The 24,350-nt window shown below is 43.1% G+C and overlaps 1 protein-coding gene across 1 annotated transcript in view; it reads left to right on the top strand.

Moving 5' to 3' along the window:
• The window catches only part of COL4A5 (collagen type IV alpha 5 chain), a 137,196-nt gene that overhangs the window by 72,705 nt on the left and 40,141 nt on the right, over positions 1-24,350 (top strand). The window contains exons 19-30 of the mRNA XM_070952119.1: positions 1,111-1,243; positions 1,351-1,524; positions 3,857-3,940; positions 4,677-4,769; positions 6,050-6,120; positions 6,230-6,421; positions 7,556-7,724; positions 8,713-8,805; positions 10,306-10,410; positions 10,621-10,718; positions 12,160-12,310; positions 19,397-19,510. Coding sequence (XP_070808220.1) covers positions 1,111-1,243; positions 1,351-1,524; positions 3,857-3,940; positions 4,677-4,769; positions 6,050-6,120; positions 6,230-6,421; positions 7,556-7,724; positions 8,713-8,805; positions 10,306-10,410; positions 10,621-10,718; positions 12,160-12,310; positions 19,397-19,510 — 1,477 coding nt within the window. The remainder of the gene's footprint in view (positions 1-1,110; positions 1,244-1,350; positions 1,525-3,856; positions 3,941-4,676; positions 4,770-6,049; positions 6,121-6,229; positions 6,422-7,555; positions 7,725-8,712; positions 8,806-10,305; positions 10,411-10,620; positions 10,719-12,159; positions 12,311-19,396; positions 19,511-24,350) is intronic.

The following is a 24,350-nucleotide window of genomic DNA, read 5'->3' as shown; positions in this document are numbered from 1 at the left end:
ACTGACATGTATTTGTCAGCAAAGTCAGATCACTTAACAACCGTAGCAAAAAAGGGCGTAAAATTGGACAAAACTCACTTAACAAATGTCTCGCTTAACAACAGAAAATTTGGGCTCAATTACGGTCGTAAATTGAGAAGTACCTGTAAAATATTAAAGTGAATGTCGATTTTCAGACAAAAAAATCAACAAAAGAGCCTTACCGGTTCTTTTTCCCCATGTTTAGAAACTATAATTCAGGGGATATATAGTTTTATTCTTTATTTTATACCCATTAATGTTTAGGTTTGTCAGGGCAAGCCATTAGAGTATAAATAGAGAGCAAACCTCACCCCTTCTAGCACTGATGACATCATATTGTTTGGTAATGAAACGTCTGCAAGAAAGCCACTAAGCTCAGAGAGCACCAAGGACCCCACTGGTTTAGATTTATCACTTGGGTAACAATTGTGTTAAAAAGTAATAGAGAAACAAACAGTACATCCTGTGATTTATTCTGCTAGTTATTAGTATATTATTATATTTATTTGCTTCACTTAAGTCTCTGATTTAACAGGCAGAGAGATCAAACAGGTTTTGATGAGAAAGCAAACCAGTTGTTATGATCCTTGTAATTCATTTGATTTGCTTTTAATAAATCTTGTTAAAGAAAATTCTGAGAGAATTTTGATTTCAGAAGTCGGTTGAACAAAACCTAACAACAGAGAGACAAATGTCTTGCTTTTATTTGCGCTTTGAAAATCTTTTGAGACTTTTGCTTTTAATGTTTTTAAATCTGAGGGCTAGCCAACTGGAGAACCCACTATTTAGGGCAATGAGAACACCAATAAATAATTTATTGGGCCAATAAATTCTTGCATGCTAGCATTGATAGAATATTAAGAAAAATATCCACAAGTATCGATTACTTATTTTCCATATCCTAGCTGAAGTGCTGAGGATAAACTACCTTGGTTTCAGAGATGGTTCATTCATGGTGAAGTTTTTGGAGTTGAAATCACAGAATTATTTGAAATTCTCAGCGAAAAGATTCCATTGCAGTTTGGTAGAATCCTATTTCTTTCATGCCCTATATTTAAATAACATTCTTCCTTGATCCTTGGGCTATAGGTGATTCCAAGGCCTGGCACCGGTATAACAGTGGGACCAAAGGGTAGCAAAGGATTAGCAGGATATCCTGGAAACAAAGGAGATCGTGGTTATCCTGGCCCCCTGGGCCCTCCTGGTTTACCAGGAACTCCAGGTAAAATAGTGCATCTTTTCCTAGTGTAGAGCTTGAAGACAGTAGCACATCTGATATATTCTCCCTTCCAACGAATCTCCCCTTTATAATCATTTTTCTCACTGTAGGCGTTCCAAGCGTAGGCCCTCCAGGTCCACCTGGATTACCTGGTGAAAGAGGACAGAAAGGGGATCAGGGCCTTCCTGGGATCGCTATACCAGGACAGACAGGAATTGATGGACAACCAGGACTCCCAGGACCACCAGGGCCCCCAGGACCACCAGGATCAACCATCCCACCTGGTAAATAATTTTCTGATTGATCACTGCCGATCATCCATCTCTGTCAGTTTCCACAACCTGCTATCCTTCAGGCATTCGGACTGTGTTGATCAATATGTGTGAGAGGGAACATCTGAAAGAAACAGGTTGGAGAAGGCTGAAATAGATATTCCTTCTCCTTCATGAACATAAAAAGGCCACCAGGTAGGGCTGCCAAGAAAATGAAGCAAATGTTGAAAAACGACAATCACCAGTATCTACAAGTAGTCCTTGACTTAGGGTCACAACTGAGTCCAAAATTTCCATTCCTAAACAAGGCAGTTGTTTAATGAGTTTTACCACATTTTACGACCTTTTTGCCCACATTTGTTAAGCGACTTGCTGCAGTTGTTAAGTGAATAACACAGTCGCTAAGACAGTCTGACTTCCCCTATTAGCTTTGTTGTCGGAAGCCACCTGGGATGGTTGCAAATGGTTGATCACATGACCCCAGGATAATGCATGCCAGTTGCCATGTATTTGGATCATGTGATTGTGGGGATGCTGCAATCATTGTAAGTGTGAAAAATGGTCATAAGTCATTTTTTTCAGTGTTGTTGTAACTTTGATCACTAAATAAATAGTTGTAAATGGAGGGGTGCCTGTAACTACCAGTGCTCAGTGAGGTAAATGATGATGATGATGGTTATTTACGGGACCGCCTACTACCACCAATAGCCTCCCACCGGCCAGTACGCTCTCATAGAGAGGGACTCCTCTGGGTGCCGTCAGCCAAACAGTGTCGACTGGCGGCCCCTAGGGGGAGAGCCTTCTCTGTGGGGGCACCTACCATCTGGAATGAGCTCCCCCCGGAGATACGGAGGATCCCGGATCTGCGCTCCTTCCGCCGTGCTGTGAAGACCTTTTTATTCCATCAAGCGGGCTTGGCCTGATCTCTTCCCTTTTTAAATATGTAAATTTTAATCTGTTTTTAAATTATTGGGGTATTTTAATTTGTCTGGGCCAAAAAGTTTAATTTGATTTTATCGGGTTTTTAAATTTTGTGTATTTATGTATTTTATTGTTGGCTGTTCACCGCCCTGAGTGCTTCGGGAGTAGGGCGGTATACAAATCAAATAAATAAAATAAAATAAATAAAATAAATGATGATGATGATGATGATGATGATGATGATGATGATGATGATGATACAGAACGGAACAGAACAGAACTGTAAGGGACTTTGGAGGTCTTCTAGTCCAGTTTCCTGTTCTAGCAGGAGACCCTTCCAGATAAATGGATGTCCAGTTTCTTCTTAAAGCCTTCAGTGTTGGAGCATTCACATCTTCTGGAAACAAGTCATTCCACTGATCAATTGTTCTAATTGTCAGGAAATTGCTCCGTAGTTCTAGGTTGGTTCTCTTCTTGATTAGTTTCCAACCATTTTTTTCTTGTCCTGCCCTCTGGTGCTTTGGAGAATAATTTGACCCCTTCTTTTTTCTGGCAGCCCCTTAGATATTGGAATATTGCTATCACGTCTCCCCCTAGTTCTTCTTTTCTTTATTTATATCTGGTCTATATCTGCATGGGTCCAGATATTTATATCTGGACCCATGCAATCCAGGATCTCCATGTGTGCAGGTGCGAAAGATGATAATTATTGGTATCTAATAAAAATGTTCAACGATTGATTTCAGTGTATATTAGCTGAAATTCAGGGACAAGGTTATGACAGGATTTGAATTGTTGCAATGAAAGCAAGAGGTAATTGGTTAAAGACCTAATTACCTTTGTTTTAAATATTACCATTAATATATCTTAACTAATAAATTGTTAGGGGATATATGGTTTTTATTTTATACCTATTAATACTGTAGATTTTTCATCTGGGTAACCACTGTATTTACATTAAGATGTGATTTATTTTGCTAGCATATTATTGTATTTATTTGCTTCACTCTGTTTTTATTCTTTGACATTTTTGCTGGTCAGATAAATATTATTAATTCAATCCAGGATCCTGAAATTTCACCATGTTGACTATACATCCGAGAATTCTAAGCGTTATAGTCCAAACCCACCAGGAAAGCTCCAACACTCTCTTTTTATTCTTTTTTTTTTTTTTGGTTTTTACTGTATTTTGAAATGTTTTTTTACTTGGGAGTTGCCTGGAGTTGGGCAGCATATGAATTTAAGAAATAACTAAACAAATAAAGTCCATTTTCTTTGTCCCAGTACTCAGAATGCATACCAAGGATGCAACTTTTGAAGCTCTTTTTAAGAGTGAGAAGCTTCGTTGAATTTTCCCAGCATTCATTTCGTGTAAAATTGACTCATGTCTTGACTCCTATTTGTTTTTCTTTCTTTCTTTCAGTTGATCGGCTTTGTGAGCGAGGACCTCCTGGCCCTCAAGGAACTCGCGGAGACCAAGGATTTCCGGGGGAAAGAGGCCAGAAAGGTATAAATCTAAAGTATTGTTCATTTTTTGATTAGACTGAGATCTGCAGAATTGGTTTGAAATTTGAAATTTGGATTGTCTTATTGCTGCCACTGTTGGAGCTGCTATTAAACCATTCTTCAACAAGCTTCATGTCACCCCTAATTCTTCTTTTCTTTAGACTAGCCCACGGGTGTCAAACTTGCCGTGTCACATTGCCATCACGTGACATATCGCAACGTTTTTTCCTTTTGCAGAGCTGGGGTAGCTTGGCCTGTGCATGATGCATCCAGCTCGCGGGTCACCAGTTTGACACCCCTGCACTAGCCAGGCCCAAAACCTGCAGCCATTCTTCATATGTTTTAGTCTACAGGCCTTTGATCATCGTAGTTGCTCTTCTCTGAACTTTTTCCAAAGTCTCAACATTTATTTGGTAGTACGGTGACCAAAACTGGTTGCAGTATTCCAGGTGTGGGCTTACTAGGGTTTTATAAGTGGTACTAGTACTTCACGTGATCTTGGTCCTATACCTCTGTTTATACAATATAATGTTACCTAGTGTGGTAATGAAATGTCTGCAAGCCAACAACCAAGCTCAGAGAGCACCAAGGATTCCACAGAAGATGGATTGCCCAGGCTTTTAATCAAGAGAATCAATTTTTGCAGGAAGATGCTGTCTGAATTGTTTTCACTGACATGTTTGTATCGCTGCATTTCTTGCATTCAACTCATTGCACTGTGTGTCTTGCGATTCAAGGTGACAAGGGAGATACCTGTTTTAACTGCATAGGAAGCGGCATCCCAGGCCCCCCAGGAGAAAAAGGCTTTCCTGGCCTCCCTGGAGATCCAGGTATACATTTGTGGCTTATCTGTCTGTCTGCTTCTTTTTTGTGCCCATTAAGATTTTGCTATCCAGCAACTCTGAAGTGTTGCATTATTGCATAGGAAATGAAACAAACAAAAGTTATGATATTTATGTAGTTACTTACCAAGTACATCTAAATTATATTAAAGTAACCAAAATATCCTTACAATACCCAAGGCATGTCGCAACTTTTGAGCACCCCTAATATTTGGAAATTGAAGATTGAAAAATTTGACACGCCCTAAATTGGACATAACATCATCATGAGCAGTCTTGTTTGTATGCTGCAGAAATTACCACCACTCCATGAAACATGTGAATGAAGGGAGAATAAAAGTATGAAGAAAAACAAACATCAATCTACCCTTTCCCAAATGTGGCTTCTTTCCAGATGTGCAGGCTTTCAATTCCTAACATTTTCCGGAGTGGCTATGCTATGTTGGTTGGGAATTTGGAGTTGGTTCCATATCTGGAGAAAGAGGTTCTTGTGGGGAAAAGTTTGGACAATCAATATGTTGTTTTGAAGAGTAAAGTATTGTGGGAGAATACATCACACTTTCCCCATGGAGTTGCCCACCAACTCAGCTTCCTCTGTTTGCATTAAATTGAAATGTAGGATTGAAGGAGAAATGAATGCCATAATAGTAGCTACCGATAAGATTGAAATATTAGGCATACCCAGTTTTCTCAGAGAATGGGAGGAGAGAGTCTTGTAAAAATTTTTGGGTTCTGTTAATAGTATGTTTTTTTTTAATTGTCCACTTCAGGATATGCGGATGTCTTCTCCCAGAATGCTCGCTGGGGTATTCTAGGAATTAAGTCCCATATCCGTGTCAACAAGTTTAAAATAGACTGTGGTCAGTAAAGACCTTGCAAGCGATTTTGGAGCAGTGTGCTGCTGGATTTGGGTAACGCTTTTGGAAAACCAGGTATTACCAGCTGTGGACCTAGGTTGCCCCTCCTTGCCCTGCAGGCTAACATGGACTCAGCCATGAGGATAATATCTGTGGAGATTCTCAATCATCCAGGTTATGATTGTCCCAATGGTGCTTTTCTAAAAGGCAACTGGACTTGCTTGTTTTTTTTCCCTTGAAAATGTTTCACTTCTCATCCAAGAAGCTTCTTTAGTTTTTCAGAACATTTTGCTTCTCATCCAAATGAAATGTTTTCAAGGAGGGGGGAAATCCCCCCAAAATCCTTTGGAACTTGGGGATAATGTTTTCTTTCCTGTGCCATTAATCTCTTCTTTCTGTTTTGGATCCCAGGGGCTCCTGGTTTTCCTGGCCCAAAGGGTGACAAAGGTGTTTCTGGTGTGTTTGGAGCTATCGGGCCTCAAGTAAGCACCACGAGTGTTCTTGGCAGAAGCCTGCCTAGGAATGGAGGGAGAGCAAAGGACCAAAGGCCTGCAATCCTAAGGACTAAAATCATTCTTGTTTTGTCTCTAGGGTCCTCCCGGCCCTACAGGTCCTCCTGGACGTCCTGGTACTAAAGGTGATCCAGGTGACATGATTGGTTTCCCTGGAATGAAAGGCGAAAAGGGAAATCCAGGTTTCCCAGGTCCTCCAGGGCTGCCTGGCTTAGATGCTTCTCCTGGGAAAGATGGATTCCCAGGTCCTCCTGGACCCAAGGGCGAGCCAGTAAGTCAGTGAAGATGGCATAATTTTTGGAATCCTATGATGATAAGTCTCAATCAGGAATTTCCAAGTCTAATATCCCGAGAATAACTAGGTGCTGATGGAGAAAATTTCTTTAGGAACTGAACTGAAACTTGGTACCAAATTATGTGCGGATGCTTCCCAGAGTGCCCATTCTGGAAACAATTTATCCCTGAGACCGCTCTAACTGAATAAGTGTTTCAAGAAGGAAAAGGAGACCATTTCAAGCTTGAAACTTTTCATGAATTGTCAAAGTAACCTATTTCAAATTCAGAGTATCTGCTTTTCCCCCCTGCCCTTTGGAGCATCCTGCCCTCTGGGGTAAAATTTGGCCACAATCTCCTATCTTTCTGACCTGGCTCTGCAAATTGGCCTGGGAACCCAATGGAGAATTTTGACTCTGAAGGTGGCTGCTAGATTGATAACAGAATCTACCTCCCCACCCCCACTCTCTGCTCCCCCCACTCACATCTTTTTTAGCAAGAGCACTTAGACTTATATTCTGCTTCACAGTGCTTTTACAGCCCTTTCTAAGCGGTTTACAGAATCAGCATTTTGCCCCTAACAATCTGGGTCCTCATTTTACTGACTTCGGAAGGATGAAAGGCTGAGTTCACCTTGAGCAGGTCATGATTGAACTGCTGGCAGTCAGCAGAATTAGCCTGCAATACTGCATTCTAACCACTGTGCCACCATGGCGCTTTATTTATTTATGACTTAATGTATTTTCTTTGTTTTCTTTTTTCTTGTTAATTTTCTTGTTCTATTTTAATTTCATTTTGTTTAAGCTTCCTTTTTATTTCTTCGTTTTGTATGGTTGTGAGCCATCTAAAGTAGCCCCATGGCAAGGTAGGTGGCAAGTAAATTTAATAGTAATAATAACCATGTTTCAAGGGCAAGACATTTGGATTTCAATGACTCAAAGACTCCTATTGCCTTTGATCACCTGGTTCACCTCTTGCCTAGTAAACGGCATAATGACTTGGTGGGTTGATGGGTTGCTTTGGGGTCAGTAAAGTGTGTGATCCTACAAGTAACTAGATCATGGTGAAACCAATCTATGGGTTTTATGGTAGCTTAATCAAGACAATCTTTTTTTTTTTTTTGTTGCCCTAGGGTAGCATTGCTTTCAAAGGAGACCGGGGGCCTACTGGGGATCCAGGTCTTCCTGGGCTTGGTGGAGAGCGAGGGCCTCCAGGCCCTCCCGGATTTGGACCGCAAGGACCTCCAGGAGAAAAGGGGCTTCAAGGCGTTCCTGGACGTTCAGGTTCGCCAGGTGCTCCAGGTAGGTACCTTCCTCCTAGATGCCTATTACAAACTGCCTGCTCAGTGTTCTGACCCAGCTCTCCAAACACGACAAACCCTCTGAAGTTAACTCAAAGATTCCTTTTTTAGGAGTGCCAGCAGCCCCGGCAAAAAGTTTCTCTCTCACCGCAGGCTAACAAGTCTGTCCGGCAGGGAGATGAATAGTTGTCTGCCACATCTATTCATCTCCGCGCCCTGCCTTTTATGACCAGAGCTAAGGTGGGGTTCGCTAGCAGAGGTGGCTCTTCCGTCCTGAGGATCGGCCCATGGGTTTCCACTCCTCTCCTCTCTTCTGCCTTCTGTGCATCTGCGCATCATGTACGGCCCAGGCTCCATCTCTGTCTCTCTCTGTCTCTGCCAGCTCCATTCCCTCTTCTCCCTCGGTCCCTCCCTCTTCTCAGGTTGCCTTAATGCTGACCCTGACTCCCACGCCTCTTCCTCCTCTGATTCGGCTGCTGGAGGGGCCAGCGGCTGACAGGCCACAACACTCAGATTGATGAAACATCATTTGTCTGGAATATTTATTTCAATAGAAGAGAGGAGTTTGAAGTCCTGCACTCCATCTAACTGGAGAGTCAACAGTGTTTAACTCAGATGGCTTTGCACCTTGTCAAGGTGTATGTGTGAAAGTACAGAAGAGTTTATTATTACTACCTCTGTACAAGAATCTTGTCACAATCAAAGCTAAATTGGCACTAGATGAGGGTGATGAAATTAATGGGAGGCTGGACTTAAAGTTTTTTGTGACAATGTACTGATTCTAAACTGATGATACATTTAATCCCACCCTGCAGCCTCTTCTTCTCCTACAGGTTACATTATTAGAGGAAGTGCAAATCCATTCTACCAACAAAAAATATTGGAAGATGAATCTAAAATACAAAATATGGGACGATAGTCCCATTCTGTTTGAGTTTTGTTATGAAATATAAGCAGCTTTCCTCTTGCTGTTTTTCTGATACTTTTAGGGCCCAAAGGTGAACCTGCACAATCTGTTCCTGAAAAAGGACCTCCAGGGCTTCCGGGACCCCCAGGCAGAAATGGGGAAGATGGTTTTCCAGGTAAAAAGCTGCCATATTTCCTGACAACATAACAAAGTCAGTTTTGTTTCTGGAGGAAGGGATTTTAGGTTAAGTTCTAACCACCCACTTCTTCTTAGTCCCAATTTTAGTATAATTATGGAAGACCAGGAAGTTTTCTGAATTGTTACCCTGGTTGGTTGTATAATTAGCCAGATGTTTAGACTGGATTTGGCCTTTTTATCCACCTGTTATTTATTAAACCTGCTCACAACAATCCAAGAATTTACAATAAAAGATAAAAATTGGCAAGCACCATGAAGCGAAGGGTCTCCTTCTCCCTCACCAAAGGCCTGGGTGAAGAGCAAGTCTTCATGGCTCTTCTAAAAATACAGCAGAGTGTGGGTCATATGAATCTTGAAGGAACCTCATTCTAGTGGATAAGCACTGGTACCGAGAAGGTGTCAGGTACAAGAAATCAGGAGCCAAGGAAGTTCAAATAACTACAGGTCTGTTAACGCTAATGCTCTCTACAAGAATCTGAACTACTAACAGTCAAAGCAAATTGGCAGTAGATAAAAGTCAATGGAATTCAAGGTGGGCTGGACTTATAGTAGATCTCTTGGCATGAAGGGATTTGAGACTGATTGCGCACTTGGCCGCTCCCTCAGACTCAGCCTGGTCATCTCCTACAGAAGGTACAATTCCAGAATCCTGAGAAATGCATTGTTCAATCAAAGGGACCCAGAATGCACCAACTCCATAAGATCAAATTGGTCAGGCATGTGTTATGGGAGACAGGCTAAGGATAAGTTAAAGAGTAGCCAAGATGCTGCAGATTAGACATTTCTACTTGCTTCATTGTAGAGGACAAAGAAGGCCCATCCAGAGAAAGAGCCCCAAGACAAAGGTCAATAGAGAATAGAAAGAGAACTTCACAACAAATATCATAAGAAAGCCAAGAAAGTAAAATAGTGAATTAATGCACAATATCGCAATGAGCAACCTTGGATAGTACTCTCCAACTTAAAAATTCTAAGGCTGATGTTTCAGTAGAATCTTCGTATCATTATATATATATAGTTTTACCCACTTTGAGTGGGCAGAGGGTGAGGAAGAGGTTACAGTCTCTCCCTGGTTCCCCTTTCCTACTTGGATTGGGGTCTTTCATGTGTGAATTCATGGCATGTATGTGCTCAAGGGAGTCTACTGCAAGAATTTTTCCTCTTTTGTCTGCATGCATGAGATTGACACCCAAATATTTTTCACCTTTTGAAGTCTCAGCTGCTGCCAGATGGATACCTTCAGGTCATCTGCCTGAGTTTCTCTTCTGGGTTTTGTGGATAAGTTAAGGCTTTGCCCATCAACAGTTTGCTCATCAAATTAGCAAAGTCAAGCAGTCTCTCTTTTTCCTTCCCTGGAATGTAGTATTCAGTACGGCTGGTGGATGCAGCACCAAAATGGCTGAGAAATTGTCATTAACCAGAGTTTACTGATAGGGGTGATCAGTGGATTTGATGACTGAAATATATTTCTTACCAGGAGACCGTGGTCAGCCTGGATCACCTGGGTTGTCAGGAATCCCCGGCCAAAAAGGTGAACCCGGCTTCCCTGGCATTGGACTCCCAGGTCCACCAGGGCCCAAAGGTTGGTCTCATTCCTGTTCTATAAAGGCAGTGTGATGTACTGGTTGGAGCAGGAGTTGCCAAAGGATGACTGAACTACAGTGCAAGCATGCTGTAGAAAGAGAGGTGGGGGAGAGGGAGAGGCAGGGGGAGAGAAGGGAAGGGAAGAGTTTATTGGATTGGGTTGGAGTTTATTGTCATTGCCCTCTAATCTGTTTATCTTTTTTTAAAGGTTTGCCTGGTTTATCAGGTGAACCTGGACTTCCAGGAAACTCTGGAAGACCAGGAGCTGATGGAGCCCCTGGATTGCCTGGAGAGAAAGGACAGAAGGTTTGTGGAGAAGATTTGCTTGTTTTGGTGTAAAAGGTCCTCTTTGTCTTCCACCACCGCCTGATGTGTTCAAGATAGTTGTGCTATGTTGAAGGACTGGAATCCCAATGCATCTGAGGGGCATCAGGTCAGGGAAGGTGAATTAATTGATGTAAAGATGGCCTTGGACCTTTCCTAGACTGATCAGACTTCCTGGTTCTGTGAAGGAAATCCAGAATCATTCTGAGCCAAGAACTAAATCTACAATGGCTGTTAGAATTTGACCCTTAAGATTTTGGTGAAAGGCCACAGCAAACCTAACTAGGTGGAAACCACAATGTCCTGGTTTCTCTTGCAGGTTTTGCATGCTTCCTATCTCAAAATAGCAGGAAACCATAGTAACATTTTTTTGGCAACTGTGGGTAAAGAGTGCTTGAAATCCTGGGATCGCATGCAGCTCTGAGAACCGTGGTTGCCTACAGTGGAACTAAAAGATGCTAGGTTTCCCATTTGCCCCCATTGTGATATATCGATGGGAACCGGGGTGTTTTGGGCAGAGCCCAGAGATTAAAATTCACTTGCAAGTATCTGAGAAGCAGCAGTAAAGTTTTATTTAGTTCTTTATTTTTTATTTTTATATTTCTGAATTTCCTTACCTTTCTCAAAGAGAAAGCACTCTGGGTGCTGTAGAATAAAACATCACAATACGGGTAGTCCTCAATTTATAAGAGTTCACTTAGTGACCATTTGAAGTTACAATGGCACTGAAAAAGGTGACTTATGACCATTTTTCACACTTATGACCGTTTCAGCATTCCCATGGTCACTGATTTACATTCAGAGGCTTGATAACTGACTCACATTTATGACAATCACAGTATCCCGGGGCCACATGATCTCCTTTTGCAACCTTCTAACAAGAAAAGTCAATGGGAAGCCCAGATTCACTTAACTGCGGTGCTATTAATTTAACAGCTGCAGTGATTCACTTAATAAATGTGGCAAGAGAAGTCATAAAATGGGGCAAAACTCACTTGACACTTAGCAACATAAACGTTGGGCTCAATTGTGGTCGTAAGTTGATGACTACTTGTATAAAAACAGCATGTAAAAATTAAAATGTTAAGAGTTAAACTTGTAGAATTAAAAATTAAAATTTTAATAATTAAATTATTTTTTTATCCACCTATTGGCACATTGGACAGAATAAATCTTGTGCTAGGTTGTCGTCAGATTATGAAGATGTGTGATAACTGAACAGTTATTTAACAACATTTATTATTTATTTATTTAACATTTATTATTTATTTATTTATTTAGTTATTTATTTAACAACAGTTAAGTTGTTTACAGACCTCTCTTTGTAAGCAAGGCAGTCAAATACAACAGTAGGAAGCATAGGATGGACTGCAGAGCTGAGAAAAAATATTCTGAACTAACTTTTTGCTATCTGACATTTCAGGGAGAGCGAGGATTTGGTGTTCCAGGCCCCACAGGGCCACCTGGTCCCCCAGGTTTCAAAGGAGCACAAGGTGCCAAAGGTGTGCCTGGCTTCCCAGGAAACCCTGGCTCCCCAGGACGGGCAGGATTTGATGGAGTTCCTGGAACTAAAGGTACAAAAGAGGCTACTTGGTGGTGCCACCAGTCAATTCAGATGAGTGTGACTTAAATGTAGGGATTCGGTTTAAGGCTGTCTTCTGGTTTTCTGTAGACTGTTTTGCTTTTTTTTTGGACCCATGAAGAATCAGATCAGATCAGGGTCAATATGAGTTCAGCATGATAGCTGAATCAACAAAACTTGATCTTCAGTTGACCGGTCCTCCAGGATTGAAACCATCCCTGATGTTCTTCTCCAAACCATATTTTGCTGTAGCTAGAACCTATCTTCATAGCTGTGGAGAAGTATTATAATGGGAAAAGGCAACATAGACTTGTAAAACTAATGTTATAAAGAGTGTAATGAAGGAAAGGTTTTAAAACCTTATTCCTTTGACTTAAGACAACATAATTTTTTTTCTTTGATTTACATTCCACTCTTGATGGTTTCACGGATAGGGCCAGGTGGATTTTTTGATAATAGTGGTTCCATTATCTTCATTACCTCTTCTTGACCTGGTTTGGCTTAGAGCCTATCCTACCCATTCTATTTAGTTTTGACTCCAGACAAGGTCAAGAGAATCAGTTTCTAAGTAGAGCAAACTCTGTTCTCCAGATGTCACTGGAATATAGCTGTCAAATGTGACAGTTGACAATGCCTGTTGATGAGAACAGAACTCCAGGAAGGAGATTGAGTTTCAAAAAATGTGATTCTTTCTCTAAATGTACAAACATTGCTAGGTCTAGAAGTCTGATTCTACCTATCATCCGTCTATTTCCTTTTGTCTATATTTATTTCAATTATCTATCTATCTATCTGTCAGGTATGCTTCCTTCAATATCCAGGAAAGGAAAACCCAAACTCAATCATTTTTTAAGAGATTAGTACTTTTACTGAATATGAAATGATCGCAACCCAGGTAAAGCTGGAAGTGAGCAAAACGTGCGAAATAGCATCTACTAAGCTTCTCCCTCCCCCGTGTCCATTGATCATCAGCCAATCCAAAGGTCTCCCAAAGGTCAGGTGGCATCACGTCTGGCAGCGTCATTCATCAGGAATGTAGGGCAGTTGGTCAGCCGTCCCCTTTGAAGATTCACTTTCGTTTCTTGGGAAGACACGTCCTACAATGGAAAAACATCTCCTGCATCTTCCCTCCCCTTCGCCCCCATAACTAATCCCTCCCCCATTTCTTATGGCAGCTGAAGCAGGCAAAGCTGAGGCTGACATTGGGCCCCTCTTGCAGAAGAGACGTTATTCCTAAATAGAGGAAAGAAAAGAGAGAGAAACAGAATATATACAATAATTAAGGTTTATCTGGGTATTTGGTATAGAATTGCTGTACTTTCTTGGGAGCTCGGACATCCCGTTTATTCACCCATTCAGCCTGAGACAAAGGGAAATGTTTCCAGGCAATCAGATATTGGATTTTACCATGGTGTTTTCTAGAGTCCAAAATTTCCTTAACTTCAAAATGTTGCTCCCCCTCTATGAGAATGGAAATTGGAGGGGTCAGCCCTTTGGTCAGCCCTTAGGGGAGACGAGTGTTCAGGTTTCAATAAACTAACATGAAATACAGGATGTATACGTCTCAACGTTTTTGGCAATTCCAATTCAACCGTTACTGGATTAATCAGTCTAATCACACGAAATGGTCCCACATACTTAGGCCCTAGCTTTTTGGACTTCTGGGTAGTCTGTAAGTATTTAGTAGATAAATAGACTTTATCCCCCACTTTATAAATGTGAGCTGGGGACCTTTTCTTATCGGCTTGTGCCTTATGAGCCCGGTGTGCCTCATCTAATGCCTTCCGAGTTACTGCCCATGTGCTCTTTAATTGTTCAATCCAATCCATCAAGGAGGGATTCTGGGGATCATCTTGTGGTAACTCGGGAATGGGTACGAAATCCTGGCCCGACACGACCTTAAAAGGAGTGAATCCGGTGCTACTGTGTACGGAATTATTATATGCCACTTCTGCAAATGGCAACAAGTCTACCCAATTGTCTTGCTGGTAATTTACGTAACACCTCAGGTATTGTTCTAGCACCCCATTGGTTCTTTCACAGGCCCCATTTGTCTGAGGGTGGTGACTGGAACTTAGCCCCTGTGCGGAGCCTATCAACTTCAAAAACTCTTTCCAGAAGCTGGAAGTAAATTGCACACCCCTGTCAGAAATTATTCTTTTCGGAGATCCATGTAGTCGGTAAATCTGCCGAATAAACAGTTTTGCGAGGGGATCTTTGAGCAAGGGATGAAATGTACTTGTTTGGAAAACAAATCAGTTACTACCCAAATGACAGTGCAGCCCTCACTCTCTGGTAAATCCACAATAAAATCCATAGATATTTCCTTCCATGGGGCGTTCGGTCTAGCCACACTTTGCAGTAATCCAGGGGGTTTCCCTGGAGGTCTTTTAGCCGAGGCACATACTGGACAGCTAGCCACATATGCCTCTATGTCCTTTTTAAGTGCAGGCCACCAAAATTGTCTCTTAACAAGATGTAGAGTCTTGACAAACGCAAAGTGTCCTGCGGCCTTGGCATCATGAGCATATTTCAATACGGTTGTCCTTAATGTGATTGGAACATACAATTTCGATCCAACCCAAGCTAGTCCGTCACAAAGTGTGCATTCATTCGAGTGGTTCTTAAACCACTCGTCAGTTTTCAGCGCTTCTCGCAAATTTTCGAGCAAATCCCCCGAGAGTTCTGGTTCGGTTTTACTCTGCGCTCTGGTAGTGATAGGTGTTGCCAATTGTGTCAAGGGGATCATTGGTTGAACCACTTCCTTCTTGGTGCTATTGTACTGCGGCAATCTGGAAAGTGCGTCCGCCATGAAGTTTTTCCCACCAGGAAGGTAACGTGAAGTGAAATTGAAGCGCTTGAAGTGTTGGGCCCAACAAGCCTGTTTTGGTGATAGTTTGCGTGGTGTTTTTAATGCTTCTAGATTCTTATGATCAGTCCACACCTCGAAAGGGTGTTTTGCCCCTTCTAAAAATTGTCTCCATGTTAACAGCGCCCATCTAACTGCAAACGCTTCTTTCTCCCATATGGCCCATCTCCTTTCCGTGTCTGATAGTTTACGGGATGTGTAAGCACAGGGTTGTAATATCCCATTTTCATTCTTTTGCAAGAGTATTGCTCCTACAGCTACGTCACTGGCATCAGCTTGTACTACAAAAGGTTGTTCCATGTCGGGGTGTTTGAGCACAGGTTCAGCCGCAAACAGTCGTTTCAATTTTTCGAAAGCAGCTTGACAGTCCATAGTCCATTCTAGTGGTTTCGAGGGTTTGGGCCTTACTTCCCCTTTGGTTTTTAGCAAGTCTATAATTGGCAGTGCGATTTTCGTGAAAGAGGGGATAAATTGTCTATAAAAGTTAGCAAAACCCTAAGAAACTCTGTAACTGTTTACGGGTGTGCGGTGCGGCCCATTCCAGCACTGCCCGGACCTTTTCAGGGTCCATCTCTATTCCCTCATGCGATATACGATATCCAAGATAGTCGATTTTGTCTTGGTGAAATTCACATTTAGAAAGTTTGGCATAGAGTTCAGCTGCTCTGAGTTTCTTCAAGACCGTTCGAACCAATTTTACATGGTCGGCCATGTTGTCAGAATAGATCAGAATGTCATCCAAATAGACCAACACCCCCTTATACAGGTGCTCGTGCAATACTTCGTTGATCAACTGCATGAATACAGCCGGGGCTCCCTGTAGTCCAAAAGGGAGTACTCTAAACTGGAAATATCCTAGTGGGCAATTAAATGCTGTCTTCCATTCATCTCCCTCTTTTATTCTCACTCGGTAGTATGCCTCTCTTAAATCAAGTTTGGTGAAAATTTTTCCCTTCCCTAAATGGGCTAACATGTCCTTCAGGAGTGGGAGGGGGTAGACATTTTCTACGCAAATCGCATTCATATTTCTATAATCAATTACTAAACGAAAGGATCCATCTTTCTTTTCGCGGAACATTACTGGCACCGCCATCTTGGGTTTGGCTCGTTCGATGAATCCCTGTTCTAAGTTTTTGTCAATAAAATTTTGCAATTCCCCCAATTCTCGAGGCGTCATGGGGTAAATTTTTGGTTTGGGAAGCTTCACCCCAGGGAGTATTTCAATGGTGCAGTCGGTGGCCCTGTGGGGAGGCAGAGCATCCGATGCCTTTTCGCTAAAAACTTCCTTGAGATCCCAATATTCCTTTGGGATTTTCTCTTCTCCCTCAATATAGTTAATGGCTACTGCCACCCTTTCTGGTTTTATGTCGTCTCTCGGGGGGGGGGGGCTTCCTTTTCTGGAGTTGGTTCTGCTGTGCGGATGCGCAGGACCCCCATCTTCCAATTTACTCATGGGTTCCATTTTCGAAGCCAGGGCAGTCCTAGAATGAGGGGTCTTTCCATACCAGGGGCTACAATAAATCTGAGATTATCTACATGATTCCCCAATTGCAGTTCAAGGGGTTCGGTCATAAAGCTAGCTGGGCCCCCTCCTGCAATCGACCCATCTAATTGACAAAATGCAATGGGTCTTTTTAAAGTTTTTAGTCTCAGTTCCATTTCCTCCACTACTTTGGGGCTAATTATGCACCTAGTGCACCCCGAGTCCAACAGGGCTAACAATTGCGCGTGAGTCCCTGTGGAGGGCACTCTTATTTCTACGGGGATGAGTAATGGTTCCTCCGTGTGACTCACCCGATCGTCAGTGTCGGAGTCGGAGTCCGTCTCGCTGTCGTCATCGTTGGTCGGAGTTCCCAACTCACCCTGGTTTCGGGGAGTGAACTCAACGACTTCTCCTTTCAGGGCGGTGCTGCGGGTTTTGGCGGGTATTTTGTCGCCTTTCTTCGGGCCGGCCCCGGATAGTTTTTGGCGGTGGCTTGGAGAAGCATTCAGCAGCCCGGTGACCCTCTTTCCCACATTTGAAACAGGTGAAGGGCTTTGACTTGGGTTTGAATTCGGACTTCCCCCTAGTCATCTTTGGTGTCCCTTTATGGTGGAAAGAGGATGACTGGTCCCCCATACGCCTTCCTCGGAGTTCGCTCAGTCTCAGCTCGATCTCCACATCCTCAGCTACTATGTACCATCTATGCAAATCTTCGGGGACCCCCATGCTTCTGCAGTCTCGATATATCTCTTCATTCAACCCATCCTTGAAACTCTCCAAAAGAGCCATTTCTGACCAGCCTGTCATATAGGGTGCCAGTTCACGAAACTCTTGGATATACTCTGCCACTGGTCTCTGGCCCTGCTGAATACTCTTCATTCTGAGTCTCGCCTTTTGTTCAGTTAAATGGTCTTCAAAACGCTTCCTAAGGGCCCCCATGAACTGGTTGTAATTTCTCAGCAAGAGGGAGTTGTTATTGTGGAGAACCACCATCCACTCAGCAGCTGCTCCCTCTAGGGCATTCGCGACGCTTCTCACTTTAGCAGCCTCTGATTCATAGTCCTCCCCCCAATCCTGCATGTGGTTCCACACTTGGGTCAGGAAAAATCCCAATGCTTTAGGATTTCCATCATACTTCCCAGGAAGGGGGGGGATTTTTGGCTTTTTACGTCTGCGGGGGGGGGGGGGCCTGCAGGGCTGGGGTTCTCTGGCCGGCTGCATCTCTCCCTTGAGCTGCCGAAGCCTGGGATGTTTCTTCCTCAAACTCTTCCTCTCCCCCGCAGGCTGTCTCTTCTGGCTCCCCCATGGGGCCTGCCCCCCCCTTCTCCACAGGAATTCCCAAAGACTCACGGTTTTTCCTGCTTTCTTCTACATCACGGATAAGCTGCAAGGCTTGTTCCATCATGAGACATTCCTTTTGCTGTTGCATCCACACTGCCTCCCTTTTTCGGGGTCTGGAAGTCGTCACTCCCTGGGGGTCCTCCCCCCAGTCTGGCAGTCTCCCCACTCCTTTCAACCATCTAGCTTCCTCCGGCTCTAAACGGAGTCTTTCCAACCATTCTGCAGTCTCTTTCTCCGCTTGGAGTGCGGCTGCCGTTGAACTCACTGCCCCCATTTGCTCTTCTCCATCACTTCCTCGATCTGACATATTTTGGATTTACAGTCCCCTCGGTTTTTGTCCGGGATGACTGGATGTGACTTCCAGCTTAATGTCAGGTATGCTTCCTTCAATATCCAGGAAAGGAAATCCCAAACTCAATCATTTTTGAAGAGATTAGTACTTTTACTGAATATGAAATGATAGCAACCCAGGTAAAGCTGGAAGTGAGCAAAATGCGCGAAATAGCATCTACTAAGCTTCTCTCCCCCCCCCCCCGTGTCCATTGATCATCAGCCAATCCAAAGGTCTCCCAAAGGTCAGGTGGCATCACGTCTGGCAGCTTCATTCATCAGGAATGTAGGGCAGTTGGTCAGCCGTCCCCTTTGAAGATTCACTTTCGTTTCTTGGGAAGACACGTCCTACAATGGAAAAACACCTCCTGCATCTTCCCTCCCCTTCGCCCCCATAACTAATCCCTCCCCCGTTTCTTATGGCAGCTGAAGCAGGCAAAGCTGAGGCTGACACTATCTATCATCTATCTTTCTATCTATCTATCTATCTTATCTATCTATCCATCTGTCTGCCATCCATTCATTCATCCATCCATCCTCATTTGCAGATGTAAGTCTGGACTGGTCAGCTAACAGGATAAATATGAAACATGAAACTATACAACACAATTAAAAAAACAGCACAAACCAAGGCCAAATATGAACATGTTTAGAATCTGAATCCATTTTCCAGCTCACCCAACATCCTAACCCAGTGCAACACCATGCCCCCACCCTGACTCTTGAAGGTGGTCCAGAAGGATACTATGGTCAATGTTCTCAAAAGTACCTTGGTTAACTCTACTGCCTTCTCTGGAGTCATGGCTGGTGTCTCACTGAAGATCCAGGTAGGTGCATTTCTGAAAGAGAAATATTCCCTTCCTCTCCTGGCCAGCCAGTTTTCAATAAAATAATCATTGAATAGAATCAATAATGAATAGGGAACTTTGCCCTTCCAGCTGCTTCAGAGATATTTCAGAGTTCATTGAATGTTGGGACATGCATATTTCAGTATGTTATTTCTAAGAACCTATGTAGCATTTGAAATATTTAGTTTCTTGGAATCTTTTTCTTAGGTGATCCAGGACCACGTGGCCAGCCTGGGCTGGTTGGACCTCCAGGGATTCCAGGAACTGGTGTCCAAGGACCACCTGGTCCGCCTGGCCCTCCAGGACCAGCAGGACAACCAGGTAAGGGTTCAAGTAACCAATTAGTAAGTGAGACAATTGGAATTAGACCTGTCAGCATGAATTACTGAAAGGGAATTCTTTATCTTCCCCAACCTGGCACTCTCCAAACTCTTTTGGCAACTCCTGCTCCCAGAATTCCAAGCCAACATCTATCTGGGAATTATAATCCCAACACACCTGGAAAAATTGGATTGGGAAAGTCTGGAATGAAAGGAATGCAATGTTTTAGGGTCCTGCTTTGAGTTGCTTTTCATAAAGTTCAGCTGAGCTAAATAAATTGGATAATTAATGTTTAAATATTAAAACAATCTTAAATAAACTAAAAAAGATAAAATATGCAATCGATGCATAGCTTATCCTCCATAGATACACACTGGTGGGTTCTTGACTTATAACCACAATTGAGTCCAAAATTTCTGTTGTTAAGTCAGACATTTGTTAAGTGAGTTTTGCCCCATTTTATGACCTTTCTTGCCACAGTTGTTAAGTGAATCACTGCAGTTATTAAGTTAGTAACCCAGTTGTTAAGTGAATCTGGCTTCTCCATTGACTTTGCTTGTCAGAAGGTCGCAAAAGGGGATCATGGTCATAAATGTGAACCAGTTGCCAAGCATCTGTATTTTGATCATGTGGCCACTGGGATCATGTGGCTGTAAAGGTTGTACTGAAAAATGGTCATAACTCACTTTTTTCAGTACTTTTGTAACTTTGAACGGTCGCTAAATGAATTGTTCTAAGTGGAGAACTACCTGTAATATGAAACCATTGTTCAAATGACCAATAGCTCCAGGGTAACCAAAACAAGTTCTTCATTAGATATGTAGAGGTCTACAGAAGATACAAATGGTTTTAACTCGAGAACTATCTGTACTTACATCTAGCTATTGTTTTTCTATGAATGCAATTTTGCTTCACTTGAAGAGTATGTTAGAAATAAATGTTAACTGATATTGTTAGTCTTTAATAATTATATGACAGGAACTTTACTGGGCTCTAAGAATAGGTTGCATTTAAATGGGTCTTAATTTGAGAAACATTGAATCCTAAACCCTTAGCCATAATAGTAGCATTATCAGGTAAATTGCACCAAAATCTCTTCTCTATTAATTTTAGTGTGATTTGGTTCTTCTTGTACACCATGCATGATTTGTAAAACACAAGTTGATTTTAAACCACGATTCTGCAAAATGTGAACTCCCTATTTCTATTTCTTTCAAGAAAATCTGTGCCTGGAAATTTAAGATTCACTGCATGTTCACAACTACGTGGCAAAAGTACACCCAACATTGTGCATCTCTTTCATTTGCTATTATATCCATTTAATTGTTCCTATTTTAAAAAGACAACAGGATATCTTTCATTTCTGGGCTGTGGAGCAAAGAGATTTTAAAAAGAGTTACTAATGCCTGCAAAACAGTTCACCATGTCAATGGATCATACGGTCATTGAGTCAGACCTGGCAATGTAGCACCTGTGGCAATTCCTAAATAAAATCTGAAGCTTTCAAAGAGCACCAACCTCACAGTGCTTTAGTGATATGGTTTAGGATCGTGATGGTGAACCTATGGCACACGTGCCAGAGGTGGGCACACACACTATTGCCAGCTGCTCTTCTGGTTCCCGGCATGCGTACCAGCCAGGTTTTCAGCGCTTCGGCCCACGCACGGACGTTCTGGTTTGAGTACTCTGTGCCGAAAAGCTTCGCTATCACTGGTATAGGATCTCCTGTTTGAGTCTGGGATTGGATTAGGACGGGTCTCCAACCTTGGCAAATTTAAGACTTGTGGACTTCAACTCCCAGAGTTCCTCCAGTGAGGAACTCTGGGAGTTGAAGTCCACAAGTCTTAAAATTGCCAAGGTTGGAGACCAGGGGTGGGTTCTACTTACCTTTACTATCGGTTTGTAACAGGAGCACGCGCTTGTGCTTCTGTGCATGCCCAGATCGTCATTTATGATGTCCGGGCAGGTGGGCGGAGCGTCCTGCTGCTTTTACTACCAGTTCTAAAGAACCGGACAGAACTGGGAGCAACCCACCACTGTTGGAGACCCCTGGATTAGAAGACCTCCAAGGCAGGGGTGAAATGCTCCCGGTTCGGACCGGCTCGGGCGAGTAGGTAGCGATGATGACCGGTGGTTTGGAGAACCGGTAGCAATGGAAGCTGGAGGGTCTGCCCCCCCCCGCCCCATTCCCCAGAATCGGGGAATGCACCATTCCTTTCTGCCCACCTTTCTCCCGCAGCTGCTGTCAGGGAAGGCAAGCGCCCAAAAGGTACTGGAGTCACTCACTCTCCTTCTTGAATGAGCTGCTCTGGTCCATGCGCCAGCTCTGCAAGTGCACACTGTTTATTTAATTCAGTGGCAGGTTGGATGTGCGCTTGTGCAGCTGGCGTGTGGACCAGAGCGGCTCTTTCAAGAAGGAGAGTGAGTGACTCCGGTACCTTTTGGGCGCTTGCCTTCCCTGACAGCAGCTGTGGGAGAAAGGTGGGCAGTAGGAGTCAGGGAATGGTGCATTCCCCAACTCCAGGGAATGGGGCGGGTGGGCAGAGCGACGTGGTGAAGGGTGAGCGGCAGCGGCTCCGCGGCAAGGCCGGCGTCGGGAAATGGTGCATTCCCAACTCCTACTGCTCACCTTTCTCCTGCGCCTGGCTGTCAGGGAAGGCAAGCGCCCAAAAGATACCGGAGTCGCTCACTCTCCTTCTTGAATGAGCCGCTCTGGTCCACGCACTGGTTGTGCAAGCACACACCCAACCTGCCGCTGATGAGTGAATTAAATAAACGGTGTGCGCTTGTGCACTCTCACTCTCACTCTCATTCTCACTCACCAAGGAGAGTGAGCGATTCTGGTACCTTTCGGGCACTTGCCTTCTCTGACAGCCAGCTGTGGGAGAAAGGTGGGCAGTAGGAGTCGGGGAATGGGGCAGGGGGGCGGAGCCACAGGAGAAAGGTAAGGACACGCTGGCAGAATAGAAATTTAAAAAGTTTTCCTACTGGGTTCTGTGGGCGTGGCTTGGTGGGAGGGGGTCTTATGACTGAGTGGGCGTGGCTGTGAGTGACTTTGAGTTGGCTACACCCACTCAGTCACAGGACACCCCCCCCCACCAAGCCACGCCCACAGAACCGGTAGGGAAAAATTTTAGATTTCACCCCTCCTCCAAGGTCCTTCCCAACTCTGTTATTCTGTTATTCTGATTGTTCTGATTCTTGCAAAAGTTTGTGGCAATATTTCAGGTGAGAACTTAAGAGATCTTCAGGGTGTTATTATAGCTATCTGGGGATATGTTTGATATTTTAATCATTTGGCACTTGTCCATTGCATCAGATTGCATGATGACTGCCAAAAATAACTCCATAGTGTGTGGTTGGCAGTTTTAGTATTTGGAAAAGGTTCAATTATTCCAATTGAACTTTAATCCTATGGATATGGACATGTAGCTTTCTTCGTAACAATAGAAATTATTTTACTAATAAAGGAGAATATTTGTAGCTCACGGTTGACATGAGGGGACCTTGGTGCTCTCTGAGTTTGCTTGTTTTCTTGCAGATGTTTCATTAGCCAAACTAGCTAAGATCATCAGGGCTAGCCACTATGTAGACTGATATTTAGAGTAGTTCCCTGATCTTGTGGATCTCTGCTGCTCTGCAGATCTTCTCAAGATTTTATCTGAGGACTGGAAATGGGTCTCTTAGGATTATCCTCCCCTCCCTACATTATGCATTCAAGCACTTCAAATGAATCACTGCATGTAGCACAGCCATTAATGGAGATGCAGCTACAATCTGCATCCTCTCACTTGAACTACCATTCACTCACCTGTCTGTCAAGCACTGGACCTGCCCCAATACGTCATAGCTGATGAGTTTTTATTCTACACATATTTATTTTTCCCCCCACGGGACCACTGTTTCTGCGTATTTCAAATATTTGTATCATTGTGTATTATTTACCTGTCTTTTCTCTTGTGGAAATTGATGCCTGGCTAAAACTTAACTAACAATATCAACCTGCATGAGCTTCATCTGTTGCTGTTAATGTTGCTGTAATGTCATCTCATCCTTCTCTTCCAAAATTTAGCTTTTTCTGCTGTTTACGTAAGTTAGCAATGATGCAATTTTTGACAACTTAAGCCTTGGAACATCCTTCTTGGTTAATGTTTTCCTTGGTTGGTATTAGCATCATGTAATTATGGGTGGGTTTTTTTTTGGAGAAGATTTGTTTTAAAGGGGGGAGCAGAGGATCCTCCAAAATATTAAAAATAAACCACAAAAATAATACTGAGCTATACAGTACACCACTGCTCCACCTCCCTCACTCTGGGGTTTCCAGAAATAATTGAACTGAAACTTCCAAAGTCCCAACCAGTATAACCAGTGGCTAGGGATGATGAGGTCATAGACCATTATAATTATGGTGACTACCCTATTATTGAAGTCAAAAAAATAAGGAAATTTTTATTTAATGTCATTAATAAGAGACCATTTTAGGAATGTCTATATTTAATTCTGTTTCCTAATCTGGTGATTATGGCCCACTGGAAAACATTACCATGATGTCTGTTCCACTTTCTTTGGTGTAAGTGTTCTATTCCCCTCTTGAAGTAGATAATACAAACTAGAATCCATGATAAATCATTCATTCAATGGTGGCTCTGTCAAGATTGTTGCCCACTCTTTTGAATGGATCAGCCTTTCTAGCATATGCATTGAACTTAGTTCCCAGTCATCCTCTATGGAACCTCCCAAGGCCATGGTTGCCTGGTTGTTGGGAGCTCTAGTCCAGCACAAATTGAGAAAAATTTGTGTGGGTGTTGTTCAAACATCTGTGTATTAACCTTTGTATCCT

This window comes from Pituophis catenifer, unplaced genomic scaffold (assembly GCF_029215685.1).
Source record: "Pituophis catenifer annectens isolate HBS135680 unplaced genomic scaffold, rPitCat1.0.hap2 SCAF_11, whole genome shotgun sequence".
Taxonomy (NCBI): domain Eukaryota; kingdom Metazoa; phylum Chordata; class Lepidosauria; order Squamata; family Colubridae; genus Pituophis; species Pituophis catenifer.
The sequence above is the reverse complement of the archived record's forward strand: the minus strand, read 5'-3'. Positions and strand labels throughout refer to the sequence as shown.